Raw genomic sequence first — 26295 nt, 5'->3', positions numbered from 1 at the left:
GCTCCAGAACAATCCAATCAACACTGCCATTGGGACTAGATTCTGTCATTCTGCTTTCCTGGGGCTCTACTTACTATCCTGGTGTCTTCTCAAATTAAACCATTTCTCCCTGGTCACCGCTCCTCAACAGAATGTTGCTTCCTTTTAAGTTCCCTAAGGGTAAGGACTCCCTTGATTTTGTATTTGCATAGCTAGCACTTTATAAAGTGCTTGGCACATTGAAAACACTTAATAAATGCTTTTTTAAAAAATTCATTCAAGGAAGTGATTTTCCAGAGCCTTACTACTGCAGTATATACATGTATAGGCTCTAAAACCATCAAATGGACCTGAAACATATCAGGCACTAACTTAAAAAAAATTAAATACATAACTCTTCAGTGCTGAAAAAATTCTTAGAATTCACTTAAGATATCCCTAACACAAGTTCCATCTATAGACAGTATCCTCAACAAATAATCCAATTTCCAAGTGAAGGAAGCTGCTTGGTTGAGTGGATAGAGCACTGGGCTAGGAGTTAAAAAGACTTGAGTTCAACACTCTCCTTCCAATGTTTACCAGGTGGTGTAGTAGATAGAATTCTGGACCTAGAGTCAGGAAGACCTGAGTTCAAATCCAGCCTTAGACACTCACTAGTTCTATGGCCTTGGGCAAGTCACTTACCCTCAGCCTTAGTTTTCTTATCTATAAAATAGTAATAATAATAGCACTTACCTCCCAAGGTTGTAGTGAGGATCAAATGAGATAATATTTGTAATGCACTTAGTATAGTGTCTGGTACATAGTAACAGATATTTAGATATAGATAAATAGATAGATACACATACATACATACATATACATAACACATGTATGTATAACATATAAATGTGTATTTATATAAGAATAAATAGAAAATCACCTTATTATTATTATTTTTATTATCTTGGGATTCTGTGCAACCCACTCTACCTCTCAGTGCTTCAATTTCCTCATTTGTAAAGTTCTTATGTGGAGGAAGACAGAAGATTTCTATTCAATGGTCTCTAAAGACCCTTCAAGCTCTAAATCTATGGTCCTGTAATCTGGTATCCTATGACCTCCAGTGATAGAGAACTCACTATTTGATAAAGACGCCCATTTTGCTCAAATTGAAAAGGTTTTCCTTTGTATTAAATTCCCACCATAATTTCTAACCATTGGTCCCAGTTCTGACTTCTGGGACCAAGTAAAGCAATTCTATTCTCTAACATACCAGCCCTCCAACTATTTGAAAATTGCTGGTAAGTCTTCTATAAGTTAAAACATTCTCAGTTGTAGCATCTAATGACCATATAGATTTATACTCTTTGTCTTCTATCTGCAATTCTGGGCATCTTGTAGCTTCCATATGTTCTTCCTAAAATGGAAAGTCTGAAATTGAATGCAATACTCCAGATTAGGTCTAACCAGAATGTTCTTTCTATACTTACTATGCTTCTTTTAATTAAGTTTAAGATCTCATTAGCTTTTGGGGTTGCCAAATCATACTACTGACTCATATTAAGCTTGCAAACCAATAAAGATCCCTGGTCCTTTTCACATACAGTGTTTAGCCAAGCATCCCTCGTCCTATACTTGAATAGCTGATTTTTTAAAAACTCCAGTTGTGAATTGAATACAGACTGAGGCATGCTATTTTTCACTTTCTTTCTTTTTTTTCCTTTTATTCGAGTCTTCTTGCACAAAATGACTGATATGAAAATGTTTTTAATAATTTCATATGGATAACCTATATCTGAGTGCTTACCATATCAGGGAGGGAGAATGGAAAGGAGGAAAGGAAGGATAGAATACATAACTCAAAACTTTAAATAAAAATGTTTAAAAATTAAGGAAAAAAGAAATACTAGAATCATAGGTTTTAAATCTGGAAAGGACTTCAAAGGTCATCTAATCCAATTCTTCATTTTACAGTGAGGAAACTGATAAGTGAATTGCCCAAGTAAGATGTACTTAAGCATCAGAGCTAGGATTTGAACATATTATCTGATTCAAAATCTGGTTATTCTATCCACATACTGCCTCTAATCTTTTCAAAAGATGTGTTGTTTTGGGTTTTTTTTTTTTTGGTTTTTTGGTTTTTTTGGCTAGGCAATGGGGTTAAGTGACTTGCCCAGGGTCACACAGCTAGTAAGTGTTATGTGTCTGAGGCTGCATTTGAACTCAGGTCCTCCTGAATCCAAGGCCAGTGCTCTATCCACTGCATCACCTAGCTGCCCCCAAAAGATGTTTTAGAGGGGGCAGTGAGGTGGTGCAGTAGATAGAGCACCAGCCTTGAAGTCAGGAAGGCCTGAATTCAAATCAGGCCTCAGACCAAACACTTGATACTTACTAGCTGTGTGACCCTGGGCAAATCACTTAACCCCAATTGCCTTTAAAAAAAAAAAATTTAATTTAAAAAAAAAATTAAAAATCAAAAGATGTTTTAGATGCATTGGGATATTCTAAAATAAATGTACCACTCCTGAAGGAATTTCATTTTTAAAAATCCAGTTGTGAGACTTTGCTTTGTTAACTTTAAATTTTATTTTGCTACACTTAGGCCACCATTCTAGTTTGCTGAGACCCTTTTACACTCCATTTTTTAACTCTTTTCCTTTTTCTTTTTCTTTTTAAAAAGGAATTTTGTATGTGAATTTGTGTTTATTTCAGCCAAAAGAAAATGCTCCTTTTCTTGTAAGAAACTTTCTAAGATCTGCCCATGAGAAGAATCGGGGAATGACAAGAAGTTAAGGAGATAAGTACTGTCACTGAAAAATTTTCAGGACAAATGTAGCTGATATCAACAAGTGACATATTACCTATATCCAGGGCTATGCTAGGGCTGCGTCAAACTGCTCATGAGAATTGATTATTAAACTTTCATTGTAAACATCTGTACCTCAGAAATAGGGAAAAGGCACAAATCAGGCCTTGATTTATTGTTTTGTTGATTTACAGATTTATGAAAGTGATGGGGAACATATTAAGATTAATTATAAAGTGGGTCATGTGTACAACTTTGTGGGGTAGGGTTTTTGAGATCTGGTTGTTAAACATTTGTGGTACACTCTTCCCAGATCTACCCTAAACACACTTTGTATCAGAAAGAGAAAACTCCAAAGCTTCTAGTTCTGAGATTCTGATTCTTGTCTAATTTAAGTTCTAGAAATATAACCTGGCTTCCACTAAAGTCCTAATCTAATGTCTCATTACAGTGTATGCAGGTGGCCCTGTATTCTCACAAGTGATTCTAGGAATCTCAGTCTCTGAAACACCCTGCCAAACTGAAAAAGCTTTAAGTGTGAACTTGGTGAAAGACTGTATACCTGCTGTCCAAGAGTTTACCTAACTAAAGGTCCATCACCAGGTTAGCCATAATGCAAGTATTATGGCACCATGAAAAGAGCACTGGATTTGATCCCCAAAAACCTGGTTTCCAATCTTGGCTGTGGCTCTTCCTACCTGTATAATCTTAGAGTGGTCACCCTACTGCCCATGGACTCAGGTTCCTCATCTGAAAAATGGTACTTCCCATATCTAAATCTATAATCCTATGATAAGTGGCGATGGGGACACAGCAATTCATAAAGATAATTTTGTCAAGTTTGGCTTCCATCTGCTTGGGTATTATCCATATGTATGAAATCACAGATTTAATGAATTATAGAAATAATTAAGCATAGATATTTTAGCCTGGATCTCTGGTCAAGATCCCTGCTTTGCATAGTATCTTTCATTCACTAACACTCAAAGTGTTTTTTGCAGTGGATTATTTTGCTCCCAGTAATTTCATATTTGATACGGATCTTTTGCAAGGTTTTAAATGTTCTTATATTCTAACCCCTAATGTGATGAAAGAGATAAAAAAGATAGGGACACCTGAGAATAAAAGAAAGAATCATCAGATTTCATTACCTAACCTTAATTGAACATTTTGAGAGATGTTTTTTTGGGAGAGGGGAGATTAAGGAAGAAAATAAAAACTTTGATTCACATCCTATTGCCTTTTGCCTTTTATTAATTTTGACATTTCCTATTTTAGTGAAGACCAATGGTCAGGAATTTTGGACAACCATAGGATCTTAAATTTTAAAATAATGAAATAATAACATTCATTTATATGTCAGCGAAAGGTTTAGCAAGTACTTTCCTCCCAGGAACTCTGTGAGATAGGCAGGGGAGATATTATTATTTTACAGGTGAGGAAATTGAAACCCAGGGAAAGAAGGGTACTTACTCAGGGTTATATAGATAGCAAGCATCGAATTCAAACCCAGCTCTCTCTTGATTTCAAAACCTACACCATAGTCCTGTGTGCTACACAGAGTAAAGCTACTCCTACTAGAATTGCTTGGGTTTTTTTTCCATATTAAAAGATCTAGGAAACAAATGCAAGTTATTTGTTTAGAGGAGACTGAACAATTCACCTCAAGGCAACAGCTCTAGTGTACAAAGCCTCAACTTTAGGTCAGGAGATAGGGGTTTAAATTCTGCCTGAGCTATTTGTTAGCTGTGATCATGCATCAGTCATGACCTCTCAGAGCCTCAATTTTCTCATCTATAAAATGGAGATAATATTTGCATCACTTTCTTGACATGGTTGCCAGTAGGAAAATGTTTTGCTAACCTTAAATAACTACATAAATGTGAACTATACTGTATTACATACATCATGAACCAAATATGTGAAGTTATTTTATATTCTTTATGTTATGTCCTCATTTCCTTAGAGAATATAACAAGAGGTAATGGGAATAAAACAACAAAAAAAGACTTAAATTGGGCATGGGGGGGAAAAACTACTGGATCCCCCAAACGTTGAGGCAAGATTGGTTTGGCCAAAGTTTTAGTTTGGTTGTTTCCAACTTCTCTTGTGCTTCCATGCTGTCTCCTTGGCTGCCCAGTGGTCCCCCACCAAAACGTCAACCAAGTTTGCATCACCTGGCTGTCCTCCCATGCTCCAGAATTATCCTTAACTCTTCAGTCCTTACTCAATAATTGTTCCCAATAAAAATGGCCATGCCCTTGGTTCTGTGGCTTCTCAAAGCAGAGTAAGAAACAAATTCAAACAAAATGTAAATGACTTACAGGTTAAAAGTGTCTCTCCCAAGGACATTCACATTTTAGTATAATAAGTCTGGATGACCAATGCCTTAACCCCAGAGAATCCATTTTCAAAGGTAAAATTTCAAACACTGTTACAGGTGAGAAGGAAAAATGTGTTTTGAAAGAAAAGCCTTCCTGGTCCATCAAATTATACCTTTCAGGAGATCACTTACTCTATATACAAGGAAGGTAGGCTTAATTCCCAGTAATAAAGGCTAAGAAATAGTGTAATGAGTAAACAATGTATAGAGTCTCTTTTCCATGAATATTTTTAGGATATATCCAAAGGATCTGTAATTTCATCAGTGGGGAAATTCATCACACCAAGTATAGCTCATAAACCTTGTAATTTTTTATTAGATAAGTGAGGCACTCAGGAGTGACTTGTCTAGGAACACACTGCCAGTATGCTTCAGAGGCCAAATAGAACTTTGGTTCCTGACTCTAAAGACTGCTCTTTACATAGCCACTATTTCATTCTGCCTCTCCCATACAGTAATATTGACTGGCACCTGCATAATACTTTAATGTTTGTAAAGCAACTTACAAATGTTATCTTATTTTATCCTCACAGCTACTCTAGAAGGTAAGTGTTATAATTATCCCCATTTTATAGTTGAGGAAACTGAGGCAGACCAAGGTTCAATGACTGCCCATGATCACACAGCTTCTTAAGTGTCCAGGGCTGGATTGGAACTCAGGTCTTTCTGACTCCAACTCCAAACCTTTATCCATCATCACAAAAAGCTACCAATTATATTAATACATAAGCACAACATTGCCAAAAGGACACTTTTAATTATAATATGCAATTCAATATGATTCAGTTCTATTCAACTACTTCCTACAGGACAGACACTGGAAATAAAAAGACAAAAATCAGACAATTATGCCCTTTGGCCATTTATATTCTACTGGAATGATAGAACATGTACAGAGCAAATAGGTTGAATGTTAGAAGTAATATTTGAACTCTATCTTTCTGTCCCCAAGCCCAACATTCTATTTATTATGTCAGGCTGTTTACTATCTTTACCATAATACCTCATTATTTCAATAAATCTATGATCTGGTCAATGTGATATTTTATCCACCAGCAGTGAATATAACCCATCCATGCATGATCTAATCTTATCATGTATGATTCTTGTCTATAACTTCCTGAAAACTTTCCCAAAAGGATCCATCCAATGTGTTAATGTTCAGGCTAGCTGAGTGTTAGTTCTGATTCTTGCTACACAAGTAACTCATGTTCTTTTCTAGTTATATCTATCTGTATCTATACATGATGATCCATTCTATACCATGCCAGTGCCAGCTCACACCAGTTGGGAGAGTTGATTGTTAAATTTTCATTATAAGCATTTACACTTCAGAAATTGTCAAAGACAACAAAGCAGGGCTAATTTTGTTGATCATCTAGACCAAAAGTGGCAAACATGATGTTCACAGGAATGGGGCTCACAACACTCCCAAACTAGATTAAAATATAATTGGGAAACAGCTAACAAAATAAATTAAAATGCAATAGAACACACATAGTGTTAATATATGATTTTCTAAGCCAAGATGCAGTGCTAGGGATCCTTATGGACAGTTTAGTGTCCCTGATTGGTTTTTGTTTTGCTTTTTTTTTTTTTTTGAGTTTGACACCACTGGTCTAGACTTAAAAAGTAATGAATAAAATGTTAATAATGCAGGTTAAACTTAAAAGTGTTTTATGTGCACTTTTTTTCCCCAAAGGATGATTGTTAAATGTTTATCAGCACAAACTCTGTCTTTTCTTGAACAAACACAAATTATCATTTGGTGATATGGACTACAAGGGACTTATACTTGAGTTCTATAGTACAGACTTTCTGACACACCTTGCTCTTCCTCATTCTCAATACTCCCTCTCCTATCACCATGCTTTAATATTGGTCTAGAATCCTCTCCCTCCTTACTGCTGAATCTTAGGGATCATTGGTTTGCTTCATAACTTAACTCAAGTACCACCTACTCTTACTAATATAACACGTTAAGGTTTACAAAGAATTTTACAAATATTCTTTCATTTAGCCTCTCAACAATCCTAGGTAGTAGGTGCTATTATTCTCCTCATTCTACAGATGAGGAAACTGAGGGAAATAACAATTAAAGTGACTTGCCCAGGATCACAGAGGTAGTAAGTGTCCGAGGCCATATTTGAACTTGAGTCTTTCTGAATTCAAGTTCAGTTCTTTATCCACTCCACCACCTATTTGCCTTCATGAAGCCTTTTTTGATCCTCCTAACTGCTTATGTCCCTCCTCCCAAAACTATCTTACATTTGTAGCACACATGCTCTGTTGCTGACTCATTTTTCAGTTGTGTCCAACTCTTCATGACTTCATTTGGGGTTTTCTTGGCAAAGATACTGGAGTGGCTTGCCATTTACTTCTCCAGCTCATTTTACAAATGAGAAAACTGAGGCTAAGAGGGTTAAGTTACTTGTCCATGGTCATACAGCTAGTAGGTGTCTGGGGCCAGATTTGAACTCAGGAAAATGAATCTTCCAGGTTCCAGTGCTCTGTCTACTGCTCCACCTAGCTACATAAGCTCTATAGTTAACCCCCATTCTCCTAACCCTGACTTACAATGATAAATTAAGTTCCCAGGGAGTGGCTGCTCCATTTCCCCTCAGGGTTCTAGAAGTAACCCCTGAAGGATTTGGGGAGGTAGTATATCTCATAAGCTCTACCAATGAACTTCCCTGATGATTATCCGTTGATATCAGTTAGTCAGCCAGACTTAATTATTGTTTAGTAAGGGGGATTTTCTCAGATGGTATAGTAAGCCTAGCTGGTCCAAAACATTCTCCTCAAAAGTCTGTGCCATATTTTTTTTTTCCATAACTGCAAACAGAGTCCAGGGAAAAGAAGACTTGAGTTGACAGCACATGTGCAGAAGGGTTGACATACAGCTCCTGGAAGTCCTTTGATGGAACCTTTAGACCTCAATGTTCTCCTTAGCTATGTTGTAGCTTTTCCTTTGCAGGAGCCCATTACCAGGACCTGAGATAGTTATCTAGCCAGACAGGATGGTGGGGTCTCAAGGCCAAGGTTCTTTTAAGGTGTCAAGGCAGATGGAGAGGAGGAGGAGGAAGAGTAGGAGGAGGAAGAAAAGAAGTCAGAAAAATAACACCACAAGTATCAAAAATTCACATCAACGTAGTGATATGTCATGACTTCAGAGGACTGATTATGAAGCATGCTTTCTGTCTCCTAGGAGAAAGCTGGTGAATTATAGGTACAGAATAGATATATATTTTCAGACATGGTCAATATGTTGATTTGTTTTATTTGACTCTACTTAATTTTTACAAGAGAGGGTTCTACTGGGAGAGGCATTGTGAAGCAAAAGTGGCCTTAAAAACAGCCTCAAATAAAACAACTAGGTGATGTAGTAGATAGAGCACTGGGCCTGGAGTAAGGAAAATCTGAGTTCAAATCCTACCTCAAATACCTATTAGCTGTTTTACTCTGGACAAGTCACTTCAACTCTGCCTCAGTTTCTTCATCTGTAAAATGGGGATAACAATGTCTGCCATGGTTGTTGTGAGGACCAAATGAAATAATTAAGTGCTTAGCAAAGTGCTTAGTATATACTAAGTGCTATCTAAATGTTAGCTATTAGAAGGCTTGAGCAGCAACAGAAAGGATGACTGTGTCTGGGTAAGAATAGGTTTGTTTACCAGTACATGATCGTTGGTCTGTAGAAAAACAAACAAAAAAATTATTTGTTACACTCACATAAATAGATAAATGTTAGCAATTATCATAAAACAAAGGAATATCTTTAAAAGTGGTGATAACAATATATCTAAAATACTCTTGGTTCCTGATGGAGGTAAAGAAAGCAGAAGGTGCTTTATAGATACATGTATATGAATGACAAACAAATCCCTTATTCCCATGCACTCATATTTTCAAGATGCCTTGAAGACAATTTGAGATAGAAGAAGCCTCCTCAGCTATCTCTGACCAAGTGAGAGGGAACATAGAATGGTTGGGGTGGCTGCTACCTTTGCTAAAGGAAACCAAACCCAGAGGACCAAAGGGTAACTGGAAAGGGAACAGGAAAAAGACAGAGGTGAAAGAGAAAGAGTGAATAATTAGGAGCATGGGCTAAGAACTATATTCTTAAACTCTTTCTCTTTCTCCTAGATCCCTAAATATTTGTAAGAAGTACACATCACTGTTTCTGCTTCTTAACTTCCCTATGTCTTCCTATCCTCATCCTCACTGCTTTATCAGATACAATATGGGAGAGGCAAAGATTGGATTCTGTAGGCATGCTCCAAAGCACAGACACACATTCACATGTCAGAGCAGAAGCACTTTCTCTACTTTTTCCTGGTTGGAATATCACCAAATAAGGAAACTTTCTCTGCAAACCAGAGTGGGTACAGGGGTGGGGTAGGAGTGTAAGGGAAGTCATTATTTCCACTAAAATAAGTTGAATCATGTTTATGAGCCAAAGGGTCCTAACTGAGGCAGCAGATCAGAAACTGAATCCACTAGGCCTCCTTTTTCTATCTTCTCATAGAAAATGTTATATTAGGCAATAGACTACATTAATAATTTGGTGTCTGTGGGCAACAAGAGAAAGAAATATAAACGGTCAAGAGAAAGTGGGGATGGGCAGTAGTGGTAAATCTAGTTGATGGCAACCTGCTTAAAAGAGTGAAATTGTGTAGACAGAAAAAGTTTTCACTTGTAGGCCAAATCCCTCATTTTAAAGATGAGGAAACTAATGCCCAGGGGAAATTAAACTACTTAAGGCCACAGAGTGCCAAGGCCCAGACTCATCTCCTTATTCCTGGTCCAATGCTCCTTTGGTGAGAATGATATTGTCTCCTTCATTAGCAGGTAAGTTCCTTAAGAGCAAAAATTGCATTTTTATCTTTGTATGCCCGGCACTTAGCAAGGTATCTGGTATAACCCAAGTCCTTAATAAATCCTTGTTGATTTGACTTGACTAATGTAGAACTATTAACAAATCTACCTTATTCCCTACAAAGTCTAGGGTAGCTGCAGATTCTAGGTAGATATACTGGGAAAGACGTATTAGATCATATAACAAATGGTGTCACCCATCAGTATTACATGATAATCTTCCTTCCTCCCAGAAGAGGTTTAAATGGAATGAGATTTTTCATGAAATCCATACTGCATCATTTTTTTTTAAAATACAGATGGATAAGGAGGGTATCTAAGAGCTCTGGATAAGCACTGGAAATGAGAAATACACAATACAGTACGAAAAGCAATTAAAATACTATCTACCTCCCACTCTACTAAGGGTATTTCAGTGACCATCAAAAGAGGGAAAAAAATGAAGCTTGAATCAGTTCACATTCTTCTAGGCCAAACTGTAGCAGAATTAGCAGTGGGCAATTTCTGCAAAGTGCCAAAGGAACATCAAAAGTGGAACCGCACCACGAAGAGAATTTCCCAACCATAATTAGTACAATTTTCGTTTGCCCTAAATAGCCACCAATTTCACCGTGCCCTAAATAGCCACCAATCTACCTCTCTTCACTGTTAATGAAGCAAAGGAGCACAAAAGTATTTCTAATTTGGAGGAGCCAAGGGAGTCTGCATGGGCCATTAGCAGCAGAAAGCTTCATTACTGGGAGAAGACTCCTCTCCCTGAACTTCTCCTGGCTTTATGTGCGAAAAATCAGGAGGCAACCAGTCCATTTGCAAAATTAACTCTTTGCTTTGCATTCACAGCAGCTTTTGTAGACTAAGGGGGGTGGGGGTGGGGAATAATAGATCTTCTATGCTGCTTTTCTTTTCTTTTCTTTGGGGGGGGTGGGGGGGAGTGGGTTGGGGATAGCATTATAACCAAGAAGGTTTCAACTGGAGGACAATTTGCTTAGAAATATGGAGGAATTTCTAGCTAGAACCTCCCTGTTTAAGCACCAATTTGCCATACCAGTTGTATAAATGGTTATGTAATTTAGTGCAAGTGTACTGTGCAGAATTGTTGCATGTCTACTGCCCACAAAGGATTTGCTAAACCAATCAACAATACCAACTAGAACAAATATTAACTTCCTAGTTCATGTTTACCATTAGCTTACTTATCCTGAGGGTCCATAACTCTGTGTATCAAGACAAACACTACATTTAGCTCTAAATGCTTTCAATTTGGTACAATTGTGGAATAAACCCATTATAATTATGCATCTCCTAAACCAGAGCCTGTCATAATAGCTAACCCCCAAATGGGGTTGCAAGCATCTACTAGATATTAATGCTCATCAGTGTTCCTGCTCTAATCTGTTACCAAGTAAAGGGAGCAAAATGGAAATTTTGAACACTACAAACGATTTTTAGTGGCATGACTACATGTATTAACATGAATTCCCATTGCTGTGGTTTTGTTACATTAACTCTTTCATGATGGGACCATAATCTGTCTCCTGTCATCAAAAAAGTAGATTATTTCACTTCTAGGCTGGGACAGGAGGCCCTGAAAATAGGAAAACAGTGGCATCCAAGAATCTTTTTCCCAAAACATTAAATTCCAGTTCAAAGTCTAAAAGTGCATAGAATTTGGCCAACATCCTAGAACAAATGTTCTTAACTTGTGTCTGTGGATAGATTTCAGAGGGTCATGAACTTGGTTAGGGAAATAATTGCACCTTTATTTTCACTAACCTCCAACTGAAATTTAACATGTCCTTAATTTATGATTGTAGGCAACAGAACACAATATTATCAGCAGTAGTGATGATGGCTTTTTCACAGTATAAATCATATACATTTTCATGTTACATTGCAGTTTCTGCAGATATCTCCAGATATTTTTATGTTCATCATTACTTCTGACATATTATAAGTATTTGACCCTCCTCTAGATCACACTTGATTGACATCTTATTGGTTACAGATTGCATTTTAATGCAATTGTTTTCCTTTACAATCCTATGCCTTTAAAATGGTGTTCTAAGAAGGGATTCACAGGTTTTACCAGGCTGCCAAGGGGTCAAGATACAAAAAAAAGATTAAGAACCCCCTTCTTAGAGTAAGTCCTGCAAGAGAGTGGACAGGACTTCAGAGCTTATAAGTCCTTATGTTGTGGCATGATTTTTCACATTCTTAGTCTGTGGCACTAATAGGAACAGTTAAGAATTAACCCATGTTTCTGCTTATTCTAATGATCTCTACTGAAGTCATCAGTTATTGCAAGGCTGGACATTAATCAAGTCACCCGAAATATCTGGGCAAAAATGGCACCTGCCTTCACACCACCTATGATACTCTAAGACCTCTGTCTTTACACCTTATAGTCTGTGATGTGAGAGAAATACTTCCCCATTTCTTCTTGCTCAATGAAGGTAGAAAACAGATGTTCAACGTTTTCTCCCTATGATAATTCTCATTCTTCAAAATATTTGCCTTCTCTCCTGTTGTTTGGATGAACTCAATTCATTGAAACTTTCTTTATGACTTCTATTTTTTAACTCCGATTATTTCAATTGTTTTCTTCTAGGCTAAAACTAAGTTCTCTGAATTTCTCAAATTAGCACTTTGTAGCTACAATGGAAAGAATACTTCCCAGTGACTAAACACTGTTCTTTGATTTGTAAGTAAATTGTATTACATCCTTTTCAAAAATGAAAACACTGTTCAGCTAACTCATGAGCAGCCTGGGGTCCATTATGATTCCTAGATTATTTTCTACTTGACTTTTTTTCTGTAACTCTAGCTGCAAAATGAAGATCATACCTCTTTGAACTTGCTTGTCTCACAGGGGTGTTGTGAGAATCGAAGAGATACCATTAGTGATGCTATGACTGTTATCCCTAGGAAGGAGAGTTAGGCGATTATTAAAGGAAAAGCTAGGCCAAAATTTCCATTTGAACTCTTCTCTACTTTTGAATTCGCAGAAGCAGGGGGTGTCTCATACTTCGAACACTGACACATTAAGAACCGCTACATAGGTAAAAACTGAACGCATGCACTACAGGAGAGGATATTAGCCAAGATCTAAGAATCAAGGTGATAAACAAGAGCATTAACCTCCTCCTCTCTGGCAGAATTAGGAAGGAAGCAAACCAAAATTAACATGAACAAGCCAACCAAGGACGTGTTTCAGGATTAAAATGACCTTGTTTTTGTGTTTAACCTTGAATATCTGCTTAATTTTTCATGATGTGAATTAAATTAGAGGATCTAAAATTTTTATCTCCCTATAGTCTCTAAAATGGTATAACTCATACTGTTTTGAGATAATATGAGAAGGAGCATTACTGAATTGATTAAAAAAAAAAACACTAGACCTGAAGGCAGGAAGACAGAGGTTTGAATCCTGTGTCCAATATTTACTGGCCATGTGAGCCTGGGAAAGTCTCTTATGCAGTCTCAACTTTAGTTTCCTCATCTGTGAAATGGAGATGATAAAGAGAATATACCTCAGAGAGTTGTCAAGAGGACCACATGAGATAATATATGTAAAAATACTGTGCAGATCAAAGCGTCTTTGTCTACACTTGGTTTCTCCACTTCCCCTTCTCTCACTCTATTCTAAGCTCTCTGTGATCTGGTTTCTGACCTAATCATTTAAATGAAACTGCTTTCTCCAAAGTTATTAAATATTTCCTGTCAAATCTGATAGCCTCATTCAAAGACCCCAGCTTCTGGGATTAGAATTCACTCTCTGACAAAAACTGCTGGGAAAATTGGAAAAGAGTATGGCAGAAACTAGGCATAGATCAAAGTCTCACACCATACACCAAAATAAAGTCAAAATGGATTCATGATTTAGATATAAAGGCTGATACTGTAAGCAAACTGTTGAGAGCAAGGAATAGTTTACCTATCAGATTTATGGAGAACGGAAGAATTCATGACCAAACAGGGGATAGAGAATATTATGAAATGCAAAATGGATAACTTTGGTTACATTCAATTGAAAAGTTTTTGCACAAACAAAGTCAATGCAACCAAGATTAGAATGAAACTAGAAAATTGGGAAAGAATTTTTATAACCAGTGTCTCTGATAAGGGCCTCATTTCTAAAATATATAGAGAATTAAGTCAAATTTATAAGAATGCAAGTCATTATCCAATTGATAAACGGTCAAAGGATATGAACAGACAGTTCTCAGATGGAGAAATTAAAGCCATCTGTAGTCACATGAAAAAATGCTCTAAATCACTATTGATTAGAGAAATGCAAATCAAAATAACTCTGAGGTACCACATCACACCTCTCAGATTGGCCAAAATGACAAAACAGGAAAATGATAAATGTCGGAGAAGGTGTGAGAAAATTGGAACACTAATGCCTTGTTGATGGAGTTGTGGAGTGATACAACCATGTTGGAGAGCGATTTGGAACCATGCCCAAAGGGCTATAAAAATGTGTATACCCTTTGACCCAGCAATAGCATTTCTAGGGTTATATCCCAAAGAGATCATACAAATGGGAAAAGGACCCACATGTACAAAAAATACTTATAGTAGCTCTTTTTTGGGGGCAAAGAATTGGAAATTCAGAGGATGCTCATCAATTGGGAGACAGCTGAACAAGTTGTGGTATATGAATATAATGGAATACTACTGTGCTACAAGACATGATGAGCAGGCAGACTTCAGAAAAATCTGGAAAAGACTTGTATAGTCTGATGCTGAGTGAAGTGAGCAGAACTAGGAGAATGTTGTACATAGTAATAGCCATGTTGTGCTGCGACTAATATTGATAGACTTAACCCTTCCCAGCAATACAAAGATCTAAATCATCTCCAAAGGCCTCATGATGGAAAATGCTATCCACATCCAAAGAAAGAACTATGGAGTTTGAATGCAGATCGAAGCATACTATTCTCTATTTTTTTTCTTCCGTTGTGTTTTGTTTCCTCTTTCTGGTGGGTTCCTCCTATTGGTTCTAATTCTTACTTACAATACCACTAATGTGCAAATATATTTAATAGGAATGTATACGTATAGCCTATATATCAGATGGCATACTCTGTTGGGGAAGGAGTGGGAGAAAAATTTAAAACTAAAAAGCTTACAGAAGTAATTGTTGCTTTTCTCAGTCCTTATCTTAAGCTATTTGACACATTTGACTCTATTGACCACTTTTTTTTCTTCTGGATACACTTTCTTTTTTTTTATTTTTAATATGTGTTTTTAAAACTTTGAGTTACAAATTTTCTCCCTTCCTCCCTCCCCACCCACCCTCGTTAAAAAAGCAAGTATCTCAATACAGGTTATAGATGTGTAGTCATGCAAAACACTTCCATAGTAGTCATGTTGTGAAAAACTAAGTATATTTCCCTTCATCCTATCCTCTCCTCCATTTATTCTATTCTCTCTTTTGACCCTGTCTCTCCTCAGAAGTGCTTGCTTTTGATTATCCCCTCCCCCAATCTGCCCTCCCCTCCATCAACCCCCTGCTCTCTTGTCCCCTTCTCCCCTTATTTTCCTGTAGGGCAAGATAGATTTCCATATCCCATTGTGTATATTATTCCCTCCTTAAGCCATATCCTATGAGAATAAGATTCGCTCATTCTCCCTCATCTTCCCCTATTTCCCTTCCACTGTAAAAGCCTTTTTTTGTCTGTTTCATGTGAAATAATTCACCCCATTCTACTTCTCCCTTTCTCCTTCTCCCAGTATAATTCTCTCTCACCCCTTAATTTTATTTTCCAGATATCACCCCTTCATCTTCAACTCACTCTGTGCCCTCTATCTATCTATCTATCTATCTATCTATACATACATATAATTTTTTCCCTCCGACTACCCTAATACTGACAAAGGACTCATGAGTTACAAATATCATCTTTCCATGCAGGAATGTAAACAGTTCAAGCTTAATAAGTCTCTTATTACTTCTCTTTCCTGTTTACCTCTTCCATGTTTCACTTGAGTCTTGTATTTGAAAGTCAAATTTCTATTCAGCTCTGGTTTTTTCATCAAGAATGCTTAAAAGTCCTCTATTTCACTAAACATCCATTTTTTCCCCTGAAGGATTATACTCAGTTTTGCTGGGTGATTCTTGGTTGTAATCATACTCTTTTGCCCTCTGGAATATTATATTCCAAGCCCTCTGGTCCCTTAATGCAGAAGCTGCTAACTCTTGTGTAATCCTGATTGTGTTTCCACAATACTTGAATTGTTTCTTTCTAGCTGCCTGCGATATTTTCTCCTTGACTTGGGAATTCTGGAATTTGGCTACAATATTCCTAGGAGTTTTCCTTTGGGGATCTCTTTCAGGAGGTGATTGGTGGATTCTTTCCATTTCTACTTTGCCGTTTGGTTCTAAAGTATCAGGGCAGTTTTCCTTGATAATTTCTTGAAAGATGATGTCTAGGTTCTTTTTTGATCATGGCTTTCGTAAGTTCAATTGTCATCTCCATATAGATAACTGCCAAGTCTATATATTTAGTCTTTGTCTCTCTTCTGAACTTACTGTCTACTGAAGATTTTGAAATGGACGTATATTAGGAATCTCAAACTCAATTGATCCAAAGCATAACTAATTATCTTTCCCCCAAAACCTACCTTTCCAAATTTTCTATTAGTGTCAAGGGCACTACCATCCTTCTAGTCACTAAGGTTTTCAAGCCCAGTGTCATCCTTGATTTGTTTCTTTCTCTCACCCTACATATTCAATCAATTGCCAAATGTCGATACTTCCAACTCTTCAATATACATTGAATGGGTGACCTTTCCTCTATTTGTACAATAACCACTTTACTCTAGGCCATCACCAGTTCTCACTTTGACTATTATAATGGTCTCCTAATTGTATTCTTTGCCTCAAACTTCTCCCTATTCCAGTTTATTTTGCACACTGATAGCAAAGTGATTTTTCTTGAAAGCAAATCTGACTATTCACTAAGCTCCAATGGTTCATATTACCTCTGAGACAAAACTTAATTATCTCGTTTGCCATTTAAAGTCCTTTACAAACTATTCCCAACCTCTGTCTCTAGCCTTATTATACATTACTCCCCTTCCTGGACTCTTGGGTACAACCGGATTGGTCTTATCTTCATTCCTCATACACAGAGCTCCATCTCCCATGACTGTGTCTTTGCACTGCTCATTCCTCAAACTTCGAAGGCATTCCTTCCTCTTTTACACTTCATGAAATCTCTTACTGCCTTCAAAACTCAGCTCAAGAGCCACTTTCTATGCAAAGTCTTTCCTGATTTCTCAATGGCTAGTGATCTCCTTCCCTAAATGAATCATATTTTTCTATTTATAATTTATATGTATGTATATACAGACCTATTTTGTATAAACTTATATATGTAATGTTATCCCTCCAAAAAGAATGCAAGCTCTGTGAGAATAGTTATCATTTCATATTTATTTTTATATCCTTCAAGCACAGTACCTGGAATATAGTAGGCACTTAATAATAGCTTATTGATGACCAATTGACTTAAATGATCTCTGTAGTCCTTTTCTTCTCTAAATTATGATCCCATAGGTTGAGCTTCCTATCTTACAGCAGGGGAGATTACACTACACTGGTTATTAGGGATGAATGATACTTGTGGAAACAAACTGGGAGAAGGAACACAGCCTTGAAATCTGCAGTATTCATGGGAGATATATGTCAGTGTCAAGGAAAGACAGAGGCTTTTGTAGAAAGAGCAAAAAACGGCAGTCCTTATGCCAATAAAGCATTTTCTCATTTCAGTGAAGCACAGAACATGCAATGCCTTTCAACAGGTGTCATCTCTTCACCTCAAACACTAACCATTATGAACATCGGTTATTTACATCCTTCTGACAACCTGGATGTCAGGGTGAAGCCACACAACAGCAGTAAAGTGGCAAGTGATACAGAAGCATGCATTAACCTGGGAAAGAAACAATGAAGGAGAAACAAATCTGTAGGTTGCCAATATTTTTCAAATGTCAAAACTACATTAGGGAGAATGATATTTTTTTCTTTAAAAAAAAGCAATTCAAAATAAAGCATTGATCGAGTGCCTTGGAATCAAAGCTGTGATACAGAGATTTTTCCATAGCTGTCTGCAAGTAACCAACTAACTAGTACTTATAGAGCACCTCTCATATGGAAGGCTACATGCTAGGTGTTGGAAGTGTGAAAACATGGTCGCTATCCTCAAATACAGTATTTCAAATACAGGCAAGATAGGGAATATACATCAAAAGATAAATAATGACAGGCCATTCAAGTGAAAATAGTGGGTGACTCATGAGGTAGAACTGATGACAAGAAAAATACAATAACCATATTTGCTAGGTGGCCTCTACTCCATTGCAAGTAGGCCATAATATTTGGAACTCAAAGAAACCTTATATGTCATTTTTAAAATTTTTATTTTATTTTCAATTAGCAAGACTATATATTCTATCCCTCCCACCCACCCCCAATTTAAAAGAAGAAAAAAGAAAATATTTGTATATGTAATCCAACCCCCAACTTTATATTTGGGGAAACTGAGGGCCAGAGAGATGAAGTGCCTTACCTACTCCAAAAAACAACATGATATAGTAGAAAAACGCTGGACTTCTAGCCAAAGACAGACCTGGTTTCAAATGGCATCTCTAATGCTTACTTGTACTGTGACCATGGGCAAGTCACAACCCTCTGAGTCTCAGTATCCTTGTTGATAAAATGGAGATAATAGTACCGGTAGCTCAGAGTTTTATTCTTAGTATCCAATACAGTAATATATGTGAGGCACTTTGTAAACTGGAAGGTGGTTTATAAATTTCAGCTATTGCTATCATTGAATATGATTACGTAAGTCCAGAGGTGTGCTAGAGTCAGCTAGAACTGGCTTGTAAGAGTTAATTATTCATTTTTTCATTGTGAGCATTTACACCTCAAAAACTGGCAAATGTTATAAATCATGGTTTGATTTATTGTTTTGTTGATTTAACTTAAAAGTGTGCCCTGAGTACATTTTTTGGAAGCTGGTTGTTAAATATTTACCAGCACTGCATAAATCCTTTGACTCCAAATCAGCACTGCATCTCTTGCCCTAAGTAAGTTTGAAGAGTATTAGAACTCATTCTGAATAGGCTTTTTTTTTTCTGGATTTGTTTGTTAGGTTTTTATGCCCTAATACAGCATTGATTTTTGTGAAGGTGGTATACACAGCTAAGAAACAGGTATACTCCTTTCTATTCTTGTTCAATATTCTCCAGAACTTTATCACATCTAAGTTTTCCACTAGCATAGTACTACAGGCTATTTCCTTGTGTAACTCATTTAACTTTTCCTTCAAGAATTTGGATCTGGGCCATTTGGTGCAGATATGCATACCTTTTAGCAAAATGTAGTTTCCCTGATTATCTCTTATTTAATCAGATCTATTTTTGCTTTTGCTTTGTCTGAAATCATGATTGATCTCATGCCTTTTTAACATCAGCTATAGCATAATATGCCTTTATTTTAATTCTTTGTGTCTTTCTGTTTCAAGGACATCTCCTGTAAACAACATACTGTTCAATTCAAGTTTCTAATACATTCTGCTATCCTCTTCTGTTTTATGGATGAGTTCATCCCACTCACATATACAGTTATGATTACTGTGTATATCTCTCCATCTTGTTCTCTTCTGTTTATCATTCTCTTTATTACTGTACCCTCCTCAAAAGTCTGTTTTGCTTCTGACCACTGCCTTCCTTAATGTACCTTCCCTCTTATCTTGCCCCTTTCCCATCCCGTTTCCCTATTGGGTATGATGACTCTTTAGAACCAACTGTGTGTGTGTACATATAAAGTCTTCCCTCCTTGAACCAGTTCAGATGAGAGTCAGGTTCAGGTGTTTGCTACTTCCCCCACCTGCCATTTTCCCCTCATTTGTAAAACATCCTTGCATATTCTTTCATGTGAGATAATTTTCCTCATTCTTCTTCTCTCTTCCCCCTTCTCCCAGTGAATTTCTTTCTCATCATTCCATTCTTCTTTTGAGATCATCCCAACATAACAGACTCACACTCATGCCAAGTAGACAACTGCCAAATGCCCTAATCATGATAAGGTCCTTACGTGTCATATGAATCATCTTTCCATATAGGAACGTAAATAGTTCAATCTTGTTAAGATCCACGTTTTCTCACTCATATTTACCTTTTTATGCTTCTCAACTCTTGTGTTTGAATGTCAAATTTCTATTCAGCTCTGGTCTTTTCATTAGGAATTCTCAGAGAGCTTCTATTTCTTTAAATGTGAGTTTTTGTCTTTTCGATGTAGGATTATACTCAGTTTTGCCTGGTTAATTATTTCTGATCGTAATCCTAACTCCTTTACCTTTCATGATATCAATGCTTTCACAATTCCAAGCACTATGATCCTTTACAGTAGTAGCTGCTAAATTGTGTCATCCTAACTGTGGCTCCATGGTATTTGAATATTTTCTCTCTGGCTGCTGGTAATATTTTCCCCTTTATCTTTGAGCTCTGGGTTTTGAGTATCATATTCCTTGGGAGTTTTCATTCAATGGATTCTTTCAATTTCTGCTTTGCCCTCTGGGTCCAAGATATCTGGACGATTTTATAATTTTTTGAAATATGATATCTAGGTCCTTTTTTTAATTTTTTTTTTATTTTTAGGCAATTGGGGTTAAGTGACTTGCCCAGGGTCACACAGCTAGTAACTGTCAAGTGCTTGATCTGAGGCTGGCTTTAAACTCAGGTTCTCCTGATTTCAGGGCCAGTGCTTTATCCACTGCACCACATAGCTGCCCCTCTAGGTCCTTTTTTGACTATGGCTTTCAGGTTGTTCAATAATTATTTTTTTTAGACAATCAGGGTTAAGTGACTTGCCCAGGGTCACACAGCTATTACGTATCTGAGGCTGGATATGAACTCAGGTCCTCCTGACTCTAAAGCCAGTGCTCAATCCACTGTACCACCCAGCCACCCAACTTTCAAATAATTCTTAAATTATCTCTCTTCAGTCTATTTTTCACATCAGTTCTTTTGTTTCTTTTCCTATGAGACATTTCATGTTTTTGTCTTTTGAATTCATTTCATTGTTTCTTGATTTTCATGGTGTCATTTGCTTCCATTTGCCCAGTTCTAATTTTTAAGGAGTTATTTTCTTGTGATGTTTTATACCTTTTTTACAATTTTATCAATTCTGATTTTTAAGGAGTTATTTTCTTCATTATGTTTTGTTCCTGTTTTACCAAGCTGTTAATTCTCTTCATATTTTTTTGAATACCTCTCATTTTTTCCCAATTTTCCTTTACCATTTGTATCTGATTTTTAAAATAATTTTTGTTCTTTTATTTATCATCTCTTTCTTTAGCTCTTCTAGGAATCCTTATTGGGCTTGTGTCTAATCTACATTTTTTTTTCCTCTTGAGGCCTTCCTTGTGGATTTTTTTCAAGTCATTGTCTTCTTCTGGGTTTTGTATTGAGCTTCATGGTCACCATAATAGATTTTTATGGTCAGGTTCTTTTTTGTAATTGTTTGTTCATGTTTCCAGCCTATCTCTTTACTTTGGATTTTATGTTAAATTTAGACTCTGATTTGGGTGGGAGGGATGTCTGGCCTGAGCTTTTGTCTGTTATCTCTTTCTACCTCTTTCACAGCTCAGTGGTGGCCTGTAAGTTTTCAATGCTTTCAAAGTGATGTGATATGTGGAGGGGTCAGGTCACTACCTTCCTGATCTGGGCTCTTATTTTTAACCGGATAGGGTCCCTGCTTCCTCACAACCATGACCATTCCTTCCTGCCCTGCAATTGCAATACAGAACTAGGTGAGTGACAGAGCCTACCAGATGGCACCCATTCCAGCTCCCAGTCCTGGGACAGGTACCCTGGGATTGCCTTCTGCCCAAGTCACTTATCATCCCTGGGTACAAGGCTGCTCCCAGTGCCACTAATGTCATAGCCCATAGGTGGTGTCACTTCTACTCACACTCCTAGACAGCCCCCACCCCTGTGTCTGCAGATCTCTCTGTCTTTCTTAGCTGCCCTGGGCTGAAAATATGACTCATTGTGACTTTTTATTAGTTTGGAATTTGGTTTGGCATTTTTTAAAAAGCTGTTGTAGGAGGGATATGTTGGGAGAGCTCTATAAAAATGCTGGCTTGACTCTGCCATTTTAGTGTCACCTGCCCAGGCTTTCTAGAAAAAGTGTTTTTTAGATATAAAAGTGTTGTTTAGATACAAGCAGTGAAGCTATAGGACAGGGCATCATTCCCCTCTACCTTCACAGAATATGGCAGCATATGAGCCCTGAGCACAAGGTCAGACTGGGGAGAACTGAAATGAGGGGGAAGGATGTACTTATATAAGTCAAGGCAGTAGAATTTTTCCTAGCAACAAACAGCTTAAAAATAACCTCATCACTCTCTTTCTTCCTGTAAAAGACTTTGAAGGTACTCTCTCAAAGTATTTTTGCCAAGACGATACATTAAATTAACCTTTGCTCCAATGAAAATCAAGAAATATGCATCTTTCCAACAGAACATAAGCTCGCTGAAGGCAGGTACTTTGTTAATTTTTTTGGTTTTGTTTTTGTATCCTGAGCACCTACCACAGTATATGGCACATGGCAGGTACTTAATACATGTTTGTTGATTGATGGATTGAACTATGCTGAATTTTCACTATTTATATATTCTGATAGGTTTAGAAAGACATTTTAACATGTGTATGACCAAGCTGCCACACTAACTACAAGAAATTAGAAATGACTAGAAGCAGGGTGGGATGAACTCAGAGGAAATCCAGAGAGCTAATAAGTCATCCAACCCAATTTAATCCAATAGGCATATATTAAGTGCCTATTAAGCACAAAGTGGGTAACGCGGTATTAGATAGAGCAGCAAGCCTGGAATCAGGAAGACCTGAATTCAAATCCAACCTCAGACATTTACCAGCTGTATGACCCTAAGCAAATCACTTAACCCTATTTGCCTCAGTTTCCTCACCTGTAAAATGAGCTGGATAAGGAAATAGCAAACTACTCCAGTATCTTTGCCAGGAAAACCACAAATGGGCTCATGAAGAGTCAGACATGACTGAAGCAACTCAACAACAACAACCAATGTACCGGGCACCATACTTAGAACTGGACATACGATGATAAAATGGGAAAGAGTTCCCTGCCCTCAAGGACTTTTATATAAAAATGCAACCAAGAACATCTCTGTTAGGAAGGTTTTCAAAGCTTAAATCAAGATGTACTGCCTAATGAGCACTGCTAACCATATGATATGGTTTCCAAGTCTTCTAATTTGGTCTCTTTACCTTATGAAAAACTTATGAAAAGCAGACCACAGACTTACATATTCCCAAAACAGTCAAGTGTTGGAGTAACTTTAACTACATAGTGTCTTCTATAGAGTCACTTACATAACTGATGGGATGCCCCAACATTCTTACTTCCTTATGGGACCCACCGAACAGCAGGCATGTCCTGATGTAACCATACAATCTGACGTTAACCATGCCACAGGCCCCCAGACTCAATACAGCCACTGCCCTCAGATCCAATTCATATATTTGAACAGATGTGTTCTTGTACTCAACCACAATCACATCATCCATTTAACCCAAGACAGGACCATAAAACCTAACTATCCATCTTGACCAGACAGGACCGCAATAGCTAACCAATCAGAAAACAGCACAACCAGAATATTTAACCACCAAACCATAGAAGGAATCCTTCCCTAATACCTAATCCTTTAACAAATCCCTCTCTCCTTTTTAATATTCATAATTTCTGCTATGTAATCAGCATCAATACACTATAAATTTGGTTGTGTTGGCTTACTAAGTTGCTGGTTCCCCTTGGAACCTAACCCACTTCTGAGGGGTGTCAATCTTCAATAAATGCTTGTACACTCAGAGTAGCGTGATCTGACTCTGAATTCTTTGAGACAGTGCTGCCACAACACACCACAAAACTTCGACATAACCAAAGATCACCAGGTTCTGACAAAAGCTAAGCTTCAGTCAGGCATTATGATAGGAATTATGAAGAAAACCTCTTCTGTTGGTGCTACATATCTTCAAGTCACTGATGTTCACTAATATTAGATGTCACATCTATATGCCTTCACGAAGTCTTACTTCAACGTTTTTTCATAGGTGTAAAGTTAGCCCTGGGATTTTAAAGGCTATAGCAGTAAAACGCTATCTGTCATATTTTACCAAGGCAGGAATGCTTCAAGTACCACCTCGCATTTACTAGATTGAGTAAGCTACCCAGGGACCAATTTAGCTGTGTATGAGAAGATTCATCCCTAGAAGGTTAGCTGCTAGGTGAATTCTTTGACCATAGTGACCCACTGACATTGGTCATAATTATAGAAATTGATAATGAACATTTTCCAAGCTGATGAGACTAGAATAAAATTAGATGCTTATTAGCAAAGGCTACTCAAAAATCATTCTGGTATCTATCATGCCATCATCTCAAATTCATCAATTTAAATAAAATGTTAGTGAGCCCATGATTGGTCACAACACAAGGAAATAAGATGCCTGAAAACAAAGGGGAGAAAGAAGATAAGGGGAAAATAAACATAAAATGAATATGAAAAAGATAAAAACCAGGTCATTTGGCAATCATCAGCTGCAAGTTTAGCAGAGCAGTGGCCACCCTATTATACATTATAAACAACCAGGCTGCTGATTTAATGGTAGTCTGAGCAGCATAACGAAGAAATGCTTTCTCCCATATTAATAGGAAATATGTTGTATGAATCCAATACTTCATGAAATTAACGAGGAAAAAAATGAATTGGAGAGAAGCGACTTTGCAAGTAATGGGAGGCTACAGCAATTGCTACCCTGGAGCAGAGTGAACAGTTCGTGTGCACTTGGGCAAAGTGAATATAAATGAGAATGGACACTGCTGGAAACTTTTTAAACAACATTTTTAATTTAAATCTATTTCAAGTTTCCTGTTACTCAGAAGTTGTAGAAGTGAATCCTGTTAGTCCAAAATGGCAATTAGGATTTAGGGGCCTTTGGCCCATTCCCAAAAACATCTAAGGCTAAGTGGTTAAAAAAAAAATGACAACTTAAAATCATGGCACAACCTAGAGTTTGGGCAAATGTAATTCTTAAATACTTATTTTCCATCCCTTGATATACCCCTCTTGTTAGCCAATCATTTAAATCTAGAAAGTGAGGAACTGTTTTACTTTAGAAGAGACCCAACATGGTATATGCTTGATATATTCACTTGGATGACAATGGAGAGATGTCATACTTACAAGCCAATAGACATACGATGAAGGATTACATCTGGGCCACAAACACTGCCCCTGACAGTCTGACCAAAGGTTTGGTTGACCTGACAGGAAGAGGCAAGGTTTTCTGCAGAGGCAAGAAGGTAACTTCCCTTATTCCCAGAGACAGAGCCATCCTGGTCTTCCATAATAGCTGCATGAGGAAATGGGAATGCTACTCGGTTAGGAGAGTTTAGAAACTTCAGCTGTTTAGTCTTCACAGTAAATCCACCTGAAAATAGGAAAGAGATTTAAAAAAAAACCTCATCAAATCTCATAATATCAACTACTCAATCAATTGATTAGCAAGCATTTATTTACATTCTAGCCACAGTACTGGGAGCTGAGCAGACAAAGATAGAAATAAAAAATCCTCTGACTTCAAGGAGCTAATATTCTAACAAAGTTCATTACTATTATCCCAGCGATCTTATTTGGAAGGAAAACTTTTAAGTATACTTCTCTATGATGCTGCTAAGACTTGGGTTTCCCTTTACAAATGATCAAATGGATTTCATTTTTCTTTTGTTTCCCAACTTGCTAGCACAGAGCCTGCTCTATAGTAGCCAGTTCATAAATGCTTGTTAAAATGAATTTAATTACAAATGTGTCCACCAGAGGCATACGAGGATTCTGGATTTTCATGGATCCTTCACGTGAAAGGTCCAGTCAAAGACATTTCCTAAACCCTTGGGACTTCTCAACTGCCCTCTGCTTTCCCTTAAATTTCCATGTGGAAATGATGGCAGATTCATTGGTAGACACAAAGATAAGGGCCATACTCTATATAAAAGAGGCCCTGCTGAAACATATAAACAATGAAATACCTGTAACAGTTATCTTAAAAAGCTGGGATCTCAAACAACATTCTTTTTAAAATAACATCCACATATACTATGTGGATTGAATTCAGATAAAATATTGTTACTTTTTAAACACTTGTCCAC

At 37.2% G+C, this 26295-nt stretch overlaps 1 protein-coding gene across 1 annotated transcript in view; it reads right to left on the bottom strand.

The window, feature by feature from the left end:
• The window catches only part of LOC144457664 (fibrocystin-like), a 179742-nt gene that overhangs the window by 3584 nt on the left and 149863 nt on the right, over window positions 1-26295 (bottom strand). The window contains exon 13 of the mRNA XM_078155660.1: window positions 25334-25580. Coding sequence (XP_078011786.1) covers window positions 25334-25580 — 247 coding nt within the window. The remainder of the gene's footprint in view (window positions 1-25333; window positions 25581-26295) is intronic.

The sequence above is a fragment of the Phascolarctos cinereus genome, unplaced genomic scaffold, assembly GCF_003287225.1.
Source record: "Phascolarctos cinereus isolate Bilbo 61053 unplaced genomic scaffold, phaCin_HiC Scaffold_5;HRSCAF=322, whole genome shotgun sequence".
Taxonomy (NCBI): Eukaryota; Metazoa; Chordata; class Mammalia; order Diprotodontia; family Phascolarctidae; genus Phascolarctos; species Phascolarctos cinereus.
The sequence above is the reverse complement of the archived record's forward strand: the minus strand, read 5'-3'. Positions and strand labels throughout refer to the sequence as shown.